This window comes from Eublepharis macularius, chromosome 4 (genome assembly GCF_028583425.1).
Source record: "Eublepharis macularius isolate TG4126 chromosome 4, MPM_Emac_v1.0, whole genome shotgun sequence".
Taxonomy (NCBI): domain Eukaryota; kingdom Metazoa; phylum Chordata; class Lepidosauria; order Squamata; family Eublepharidae; genus Eublepharis; species Eublepharis macularius.
In genome coordinates this window covers 155,252,651-155,262,868 of record NC_072793.1, presented here as the reverse complement: position 1 = coordinate 155,262,868, position 10,218 = coordinate 155,252,651, and the positions used below count along the sequence as shown (strand labels likewise).

Below are 10,218 nucleotides of genomic sequence, written 5' to 3'. Positions count from 1 at the left end.
TTGGCGTATGTAAGCAAGGCACGGGGGTTCCCTGAGGCCACGGGGGACTTCCGTGTGAGGAAGATGTTGGAAGGTTGGTCCAGGGAAGCAGGGGCTCGAGTTGACATCAGGGAGCCTATTTCTCCCTCGGTGCTCAAGGGGCTTTTTGCGGTATGGGCCGAGGTTTGCAGTTCTGGGTATGAGACGCGGCTGTTTCACGCGGCGGCATTGACCGCATTCTTTGGGGCATTTCGCATTAGTGAATTAGTGGCTCGGTCCAGTTTGGACCGGTCTGACCGTGCTCTTTTGGTTAGTGATTTACAGTGGGACGGGGATGCAGTCATTATTAAGTTACGTCAATCCAAGACGGATCACTGGCGTAAAGGGGTTGTTATTTGGCTGGGGCCTTGCGCAGATGGAGAGTTGTGCCCGGTGAGGGCTCTCCGACGCTTCCTTCGGGTGCGGGGCAAGGAACAAGGGCTTTTGTTCAGGCACGGTGATGGTCGGCCTTTAACGCGCTATCAGTTCTGGGCAGTTACCCAGAGAGCCCTTGATCGGCTGGGTTTGAAGGGAGTTAAATTCGCGACACATTCTTTCAGGATTGGGGCGGCTTCCACGGCGGCCGCAATGGGTTACTCGGCTGTAGCCATCCAAAGAGTTGGCAGGTGGCGTTCTTCAGCGTATCGGGCTTATGTTAGGCCCTTGTCTAAATTTTAAGCCATTACTAATTGAATTTTCTTTAGGTGCTGTGTCCTGCCGAGAGAAGCAACGAATTCTGATCTGCGGGCACAGTATGGTTTTCTGGGCGGCCCACCAAGCACGGAGGACGAGGATTGGGTCGCAGTTGGGTCTGAGTGACTGGGCCCGGGTTGAGTGGCAGGGCCGTTGGGGCCTTCGGTGGCCCGGCCTGCTGCCTTTGTTATTTGGCCAGAGGAGTGGCCTCCCGCCCCACGTGTTAGTCATTCACCTAGGTGGGAATGATCTGGGGCTCATGCAAGGCAGGGCATTGTCCTTGCAAGTTAAACAGGACCTGCAGTTCATTCTTCGGCGGTGGCCTGGTGTTCTCATTATTTGGTCCGCCATGTTGCCTCGGCGGGTTTGGCGGGAGGCCTTGCACCGTATCGTATTCTTCAGCGTATCGGGCTTATGTTAGGCCCTTGTCTAAATTTTAAGCCATTACTAATTGAATTTTCTTTAGGTGCTGTGTCCTGCCGAGAGAAGCAACGAATTCTGATCTGCGGGCACAGTATGGTTTTCTGGGCGGCCCACCAAGCACGGAGGACGAGGATTGGGTCGCAGTTGGGTCTGAGTGACTGGGCCCGGGTTGAGTGGCAGGGCCGTTGGGGCCTTCGGTGGCCCGGCCTGCTGCCTTTGTTATTTGGCCAGAGGAGTGGCCTCCCGCCCCACGTGTTAGTCATTCACCTAGGTGGGAATGATCTGGGGCTCATGCAAGGCAGGGCATTGTCCTTGCAAGTTAAACAGGACCTGCAGTTCATTCTTCGGCGGTGGCCTGGTGTTCTCATTATTTGGTCCGCCATGTTGCCTCGGCGGGTTTGGCGGGAGGCCTTGCACCGTCCGGCTATTGAAAGGGCTCGAATGAAGGCCAATAGGGCTATTCAAAAAGCTTTGGGTGAAGGGTTGGGTATTTACTTACCTCACCCTCGGATCAGGGCCACTTTTGCCGACCTCTACCGAGGTGACGGGGTACACCTTTCGGCGTCCGGCAACGAGGTGTTTTTAGATGACTTGCGGCAGGGGCTTCGGCTGGCCTTAAGCCATCTCTGGGGCGCCAGGGCCTAAGCAGAGGCTTGGCCTGGCGTTGGCAGGATAGAATTGGGAAATAGGGAGCGGGCCGGTGAGCACCCTTGGCGCTTCTCCATTTTGGGGAAGAGGGGTCTGCCTGAAGCGGATGGTACTGCTTGTGACGGCTGCCATGCTGCATGGGCAGACTGCCTTGGGGAACCCTGTGTGCAAGTCCTACCTCACTGCTGTACGGCTGAGGTGTGGGAGCTTGATTGGGGGAACCAAATTTGCCTGGCTGTCCAGGTAGCTGCCATCCGGTGGATGGCTTAAGCCTGGGGCTTCGGGGCTCGCCCAGACAGGTCGAGGCGGAGGTCCAAGGTGCGACCACGTGGCTCGTCCTGTACCGCTAGTTTGCCCTTGCCGCAGTTTGATAGTTATGGTTATAAATATTGTTATCTTAATAAAAGTGGCCCTTAGTACCAAACAGTGACGTCTGTCTCTTCATTCCGACTGGGGTGGCAAAACGACCCCTTCTGCCGCCAGCCTGGCTGTGGGGCGGGGGGTCGTCATTTGCCTCCTCGGAAGGAGGAGGAAAAGGCGCGCTTTCCCCGGACATACGGGGATTGCGCGGGGGCGGAGCTTGTTGGCCGTTAGGCTGCTCCGCTCCTCCGCCAGCGTCAGTCGCCCGGGAAAGAGCTCGGCCCACCCTCCTCTCCCTGTATCGGTGCAGGATTAGCCGGTTGCGGTAGTCAGAGCCAGGTAGGAATTTTTTCCTCCGGTCACCTAATTGGCCCAGGTCCGGAGGTTTTTCGCCTACCTTGTACCGATATTGTGGTTGAGGTGATTGGCACGGTGGTGCTGTTTAGATAAATCATTTTGGCAGGATAGAATTGGGAAATAGGGAGCGGGCCGGTGAGCACCCTTGGCGCTTCTCCATTTTGGGGAAGAGGGGTCTGCCTGAAGCGGATGGTACTGCTTGTGACGGCTGCCATGCTGCATGGGCAGACTGCCTTGGGGAACCCTGTGTGCAAGTCCTACCTCACTGCTGTACGGCTGAGGTGTGGGAGCTTGATTGGGGGAACCAAATTTGCCTGGCTGTCCAGGTAGCTGCCATCCGGTGGATGGCTTAAGCCTGGGGCTTCGGGGCTCGCCCAGACAGGTCGAGGCGGAGGTCCAAGGTGCGACCACGTGGCTCGTCCTGTACCGCTAGTTTGCCCTTGCCGCAGTTTGATAGTTATGGTTATAAATATTGTTATCTTAATAAAAGTGGCCCTTAGTACCAAACAGTGACGTCTGTCTCTTCATTCCGACTGGGGTGGCAAATGCTGGTTCATTGGCCATGGACCTTCATGAACCGCCAGTTCGCAAACAGACAATCAGGTGATTTGTGGGGCTTTTTAGTTCGTAATGCAGTTCATGCCCATGTCTAGTCTGGGGTTCAGTTGTAATTCTCCAGGCCTCACACCCTAGTTCTTGGACCCAGATCCATTCCACTATTGAACATTGGGTTCCTAGGAGAGAGTATATGAACCAACTGTGTCCTGTTCCATCCAATTGAAAGTACATTTCAAAAGCTATACACCAGAATATAAGGGTTATAATCAAAACAAAATTTTATTAGAAATTATATATGGTTTAATATTTTGTTTAGCAATCCAATGGGCTCCTTAAATACTTCCATCCTTTGATAAAGTGAGACCTGACTCATGAAAGTTTCTGTTGGAATACATTTATTACTCTGGAGTCTTGTTTTATTTTGCTGCAACAAACCAATATGGCTGGCCCACTAAAATTTTATTTAGGGCCACATACAGCACTATGTTAGTCAACAAGTTCATCACGCTGGATACATTTGTCTTTTACATTGCCTGTAATGGTAATGAAAGCTAAGAAATCTTTCTTTCTGTTATTATAAGTTGCTTTTTGTTGCATATAGCTTTGCTACAGGCTCATAGATTACAAAAAGAGCTTCTTTGGTCTTCCTTGCCCTGTCAAATCATTTGTGCAATGAACATTTTGCAAAGAGTTTTCTCAGTGCTGCTGACACATCCCGGTTTCGCAGACTGTATATGAAAGGGTTCATCATGGCAGGCACAATAGTATAAAACACAGTATTAGTCATGGACTTTTGTGCTGAGTAGGAGGATACAGGTGTCATGTACGTCACCATGGATGCTCCATAGAAGAGCCCCACCACACACAAGTGAGACAAGCAGGTGCCCAAGGCCTTGTGGCTTCTCTCAGACGAGCGAGACTTTAAGACTTGCAGGAGAATGGCTATGTAGGAAGCAAGGATGACCGTGACTGGGATGAGAAATACCAGGAAATCCCCAAGGTAGATTGCTTTTTCAAAGGCAGAATTGTCAGAACAGGACAGCTGAACAAGGGCTGGATAATCACACATGTTATGTTTAATCACATTGGACTTGCAGTAGGGAAGAGATAGTACATAGAGGGAACACGTCAAAGCCTGTACAGAAGACCAAAACCAGACCCCCATGGAAAAGATGTAGCAGATTTGTCTGCTCATGAGGACTGGATACTGCAGAGGCCTGCATATGGCCACATACCTGTCATATGACATGGTAGCCAGGATGAGGCATTCTGCTCCTCCCAAGACTAGTATGATGAAAATCTGTGTGACACATGCATAGAGTGAAATAGTGTATTTCTGAGTTACAAAATTTACTATTGTTTGAGGTACAATTGAGAGAACCTGGCATAAGTCCATGAAGGCTAACTGGCTGAGGAAAAAGTACATTGGTGTCTGTAGTCTGGAGTCCATTTTAATTAGAATCAGAAGGAGACTATTGCCAATCAAAGCAATGAGGAACATTAAGAGATTCATTCCAAGAAACATGGCGGGTGTCCTATGATATAGAAGACCAGCAAGGACAAATTCTGTCCAAGACGTTGTATTCTCCTCTCCCATTGTAACATCATTTGCCAGGATTTCACCTTAAAATGTCAAGATAACAGAATCAGTCATTAAAGGCTATATCAAGCCCCCCCCCCCATTATTAATATTATCTATGAAAAATTGCATTTAAAATGTAAAAATCTTTTCTTACAATAAGCTTTCAGCTGTAGGTATGCAGACCGGCATTCTAATTCATTTGAACACAAATGGGGTTGCTGGGGCTAGAATCCTATCTGGTTGTGGTTTGGTAGTAAAGGGGAGTGGTGACTAGATGGGCATGAACCACAAAAAAACCGAACCATGACGTTCATGGTTCATGGGTTTTCACGAACCAGGAAGCACAAACTGGCATGAACTGGGGCAAGTTTACGAACCAGTTCATGGTTCGTTGTTCATGGGGTTTAAATGCTCCTTTCCGGCCACTTAGCAGTGGTAGGGATAGGGGTATTTGACAGTTTAAAGGGCCCTTTCCTGCCTTGCAAGCAGCAGGTACCTTTAAACTATCAGCTGGCAGGCGGCAGGGTTTTTTTCCCCTTATGAGGTGTGATGTCACTTCCTCATGAGGTGTGATGCCACTTCCAGCTTTCACTGGAAGAGACACTACATCATGTGTGATTATGAGACCCTCATTGTCTCTTCCACTCAGTTTCAGCAGGTTTGCCAACGTCCAGGTGGGGTCTAGAGTTCCTCCAGATTTACAACTGATCTTCAGAATATAGATATCAGGGAAAACGGCAGATATGGAGGATGGATTGAAGAGCATCACATTACTGCTCAGCCCTCTTCCTTCTCCCAACTCTACCCTCCCCATATTCCACCCCCAAATATTCAGTAATTCCCAACCCTAACACTGTGAGGCTGGTTTGTCTGAGAGAGTTACTGGCCCATGGTCACCTAATGAGCTTCCATGATAGAATGGAGCTTTGAACCTGAGTCTCCAGCATATAATCTGATACTTTAAGACTACATAAATTTTGCCAGAAAGTTATCTGCATGAACAAGCAAAACAATAAACTCTTTGGGGGAAGGACCAATCACCACCTCTCAGCCTAATTTACTTCCCAGTATTGTTATGACTATAAAGCCTGGGGAGAACAGACACACTACACTGAAGGAAAATTCAACTAAAAATAATCAATATGGGCCATTGTTCAAAAGGCTCTGGTAAGTATATAGAAGTTTGTACTCTGTGCAAATTCAGAATGTGACATGAAACTAAATCCTGATTTCATACACATTTATATTTCTAACAACTGGAAATTTATGTCTGAAATGAAAGCAAGATGTTGTTGATTGCCGTTAAAGCCTTTTATAGGTCTTGGTCAAGAATATATGAAGGAATGCCTCCTCTTGAGAAATATTTCCACATTAGTGTAGTACAGACAAAAATCCTGAAGTCTCAGCTTCTATTTATTCTACCTTGAGGAAAGCTTGCTCAGTCATAGATCCCAAATTATGGAGCCAATTGCCTACTGAGTTTTCCAGATCTAGGACTCTGGCTCATGGTTAAAGTCTTATTTTGTGACAAAATGGTATAGTTTATGTTCCTATTAAGTTTTTCTTGTTTCTTCTCAATAGCTCTACTACTGATGTTTTAAACTGTTTCTTCACTTTATTTTCATTCTCTGCCTTGAAAGTTGTGATATTAAAGGCAAGGATTATAACGTTTCAAAATGAAAGACTAAAGTGAGCTTTAGAGACAGTTTTTAAACCTGTATGTTTCCTAAATCCAAAGAACTACAAATGTTTTGATTTTCATGAATATGAAACTATTTAATACTTCTGCAAGACCAGATATAACAGTTTAGCTATTTTATCAACATTTCAATATGCCACACAGAAGAGTAAGTGAACAAAATACACCCTTCAATGTAAGTCTATACATTTGCTTGTCGATTTGATTGTGTTTGCTTTGCCTGTCCTTCAGTCACAATTTTTGTGTATGTATGAAAAACGTATTGTCATTACAGAACAAGCTACAAAGAAGGTATGCCTCCTATAAAACAATTATTTTTGTGTCATTCTTATTCTAAGGAGATTAGGACAGTTTACATGGTACTTTCCTCTACTTTATTCTCACAACAACCCTGTCAGGTAGTTTAAGGCTAAGAGAATGTGATGGCCCAAGATCACCCAATGAACTTCATGGCAAAGCAGCAATTTGAACCTAGATCTTTTAAGGCCAAGTTTCTATTGTACTGCACAGGCTCTTTATTGCTTCAGAATTTAAGAATTTAAGTCTACTGCACATGTTCATAAGAACAGATAGAAAAACTAATAATAACAACAACATTCGATTTATATACCTCCTTTCAGGATAACTTAACACCCACTCAGAGCGGTTTACAAAGTATGTCATTATTGTATTGTCGAAGGCTTTCACGGCCGGAGAACGATGGTTGTTGGGGGTTTTCCGGGCTATATTGCCGTGGTCTTGGCATTGTAGTTCCTGACGTTTCGGATACAAATGACCTACATCTTTTCCACACTGTGACACTGAGAGATCTCTGTCTTTTGGTGCTACACCTCTGAAGATGCCAGCCACAGCTGCTGGCGAAACGTCAGGAACTACAATGCCAAGACCACGGCAATATAGCCCGAAAAACCCCCAACAACCATATGTCATTATTATCCCCACAGCAATAATCATGCTGTGAGGTGGGTGGGGCTAAGAGAGCTCCTAGAAGCTGTGACTGACCCAAGGTCACCCAGCTGGCTTCAAGTGGAAGAGTGCAGAATCAAACCTGATTCTCCAAATTACAGTCCCGCGCTCTTAACCACAACACCAAGCTGGCTCTCTAGATTTTTAACAAGCAAATTTGCAAATCATCAGAGGTAAAGTTATAATGTTTTCATTTTATTAAATCTTTACCTCTATCGTAGGTTCTCCAAAACATCTACTTTGATTCTTTCAAAAATGTTTATATCTGTTTTTCTAATGCAATTTGCTGTAAAATGTTTATGCTAAAATGCTGCACTTTTTTGAAAAATTGAAAACATTTTAATAGTACAAATCATGAAAATACTAGAATCAGAATTCATGGCTGGAGGATTTTTCTTTACTACTCCTTACAGTTTAAAATATTTAAAATAATCAACTCTAAATTTTTTAACTTCATGTCACTTGCAAAAACTGTAGATAGTCACTGACTTGGAAAAAATGGTCTCTTAACCGACATTTTCTAAGTTACATCTATAGTCATCACTTTGAAATCTCCATTTAGCTATTCTATTGGAAAAGCAAGATTTAAGTCCAGTAGCACCTTAAAGACCAATGATATTTCCCAGGGTATAAGCTTTTGAGAGGCAAGGTCCCTTTGTCAGGTACAAGTAGGAATGGAGATCCCTGAGCCCCTATATTCCAGCCAGAAGATGGGAAGGATGTTGCAAAAAAGAGAGTATACTATTTGTAGAAGATTTTATTAAATCTTCAATGCTATCAGAGGTTCCCTGAACTATCTACTTGGATTCTTTCAAAAATGTTTATATCTGTTTTTCTAATGCAATTTGCTGCAAAATAGAAATATTTATGCTGAAGTGCTGTGCTTTGTTTTGAAAAACTGAAAATGGTTTAATAATGCAAACCATAGAAAGTACTAGGACCAGTATTCCTGGCTGAAGGATTTAATTTACTCCATCTCACAGATTAAAATATCTAAAATAATAAACTTTAAACTTTTTGACACTAACAAAAACAGTAGATATTCACTGACTTGGAAAAAATTCTGTCTCTTAATTGACATTTTCTAAGTTACATTCTTAGTTATTACTTGGAAATTTTTATTTAGCTACTCTAACTTACAATTTGGAGGGCAAAATTGGAGTCCAGTAATACCTTAAAGACGAACAAGATTTCCTAGGATATAAGCTTTCGCAAATCCAGCTCCATCAGATACTAATAGGAATGGAGATCCCTGAGCCTTTATATCCCAGCAAGGTGGTGGCAGGGGTGTTGCAAAGAAGGAAGTTTACTATTTGTAGAAGAACATAAAAAGTGCCTTTTCATTTTGCTGCATCCATATAAGTAGCAGCATTTTCATCGCCCCTTTTTTAAAATCTCCAATGACAAATTCTCAGCTTTCACCCCCTAAGGGAATTTTGCACCAAGACTTTAATTAAGATGCAGGTATAGAAGTTTGAATTTGCCTCCCCTCAACTTTCTTGTTCAGTAAATTTTTCTTATGGAAATTTTTCTCCTTTTTCCTGTCAGATAATGGCGTTTTAACTGTGGACCTAGACATTTCTCCAGTATACTGGTGCCAACTCTGCACCTGCTGCATAGCATGAAGAATGGTGTGTGAACAGAGGGGAGCGGAAGGGGACTTTGACCATTTCCTCACTTGCCATTTTACCCCACCCTCCCCACTATACACTTATTTTGATTTTATTTACTGTGTTTACTCAAATGTAATACTAGTTTTTTCCCAAATATTCCAACAACAAAAGGAGGGAATCAGCTTAAATTTGCGTACAATTTATAGTTATGTCCAATAATAAATGTCTTTTTGGGTATAACATTTGGGAGAGAGGGTGTCTTACATAATAATAATAATAATAACAATAAACAATAAACTATAAATAAACAATAAATAAACAATAAATAAACAATAAACAATAACATTCAATTTATATACCGCCCTTCAGGACAACTTAATGCCCACTCAGAGCAGTTTACAAAGTATGCCATTATTATCTCCACAACAAAACACCCTGTGAGGTGGGTGGGGCTGAGAGAGCTCCAGAGAGCTGACTAGCCCAAGGTCACCCAGCTGGCTTCAAGTGGAGGAGTGGGGAATCAAACCCGCTTTCCAGATTAGAGTCCCACACTCTTAAGCACTACACCAAAATGGTTCTCAGGGTCATCTTCCTTTCAAATTAATGTGGTATTTATAACCAACTTTTTAAGCCTAGCCTATCCATAAGGAGATATAATGTGAACAAAAAGGCTTGGATTTGGATAATCCTTAGCTCCTGAACACATTTCAAGAGCTACCCCACATAAATCAGAATACCTGGTTTGTGAGACCAAAATTTTCTCAGCAAGGAAATGGTATAGTTGATCCTTAGCTAGTAAAAAACACTACTGACCCACCACTAGTGCCACCTGAACATTTAAGAGCAGCACTAGTTTTAGGAATATACCAACAATGTGAATCTGAGTGTTATGGAGAGTCCAACCACATTCAAAACAAGCTAAACACCTAATTTTCAATCAGCTGTGTCCCTGACCATGAGACCTTTCCTACATGGATTAAGCCTCAGCTGGTTTATGATATAGGGTGGGATAGTTCATATTAGTACCCTCCCTAAATGAAGATACAAGACAACCAGACTTGGGTTTAAGTGGTTTATTTAAACGGCAGATCTAAGTCATAAGTTCTTAACTTATTTAAGGGTGGGATGCTCTACCATTATTTGGGCAATATCACCTTGGCTTTGAACTCAATGATTCTACTGGCCTTGGTTTATCCTTACCAACACACGGCCTGTGTTCAGTGGCACCATGTGTCATACTCCTATCCTAAAGTTTTGGTTAATGCTGCTCAACCCCAAGGGCATCTGTGTGCACCTTCCAA

The 10,218-nt window shown here is 44.0% G+C and overlaps 1 protein-coding gene across 1 annotated transcript; it reads right to left on the bottom strand.

The window, feature by feature from the left end:
- Positions 1 to 3,718: 3,718 nt before the first annotated feature.
- LOC129327685 (olfactory receptor 2T10-like) lies at positions 3,719 to 4,582 on the bottom strand. Its single transcript, XM_054976439.1, has one exon. The coding sequence runs from the start codon at positions 4,580 to 4,582 to the stop codon at positions 3,719 to 3,721; it is 864 nt and encodes a 287-aa protein (XP_054832414.1).
- Between the last annotated feature and the right edge of the window lie 5,636 nt (positions 4,583 to 10,218).

What these genes read in the sequence shown, in the direction of transcription:
- LOC129327685 (XM_054976439.1), bottom strand. Translation starts at nt 4,582, where the DNA reads ATGTTTCTTGGAATGAATCTCTTAATGTTCCTCATTGCTTTGATTGGC.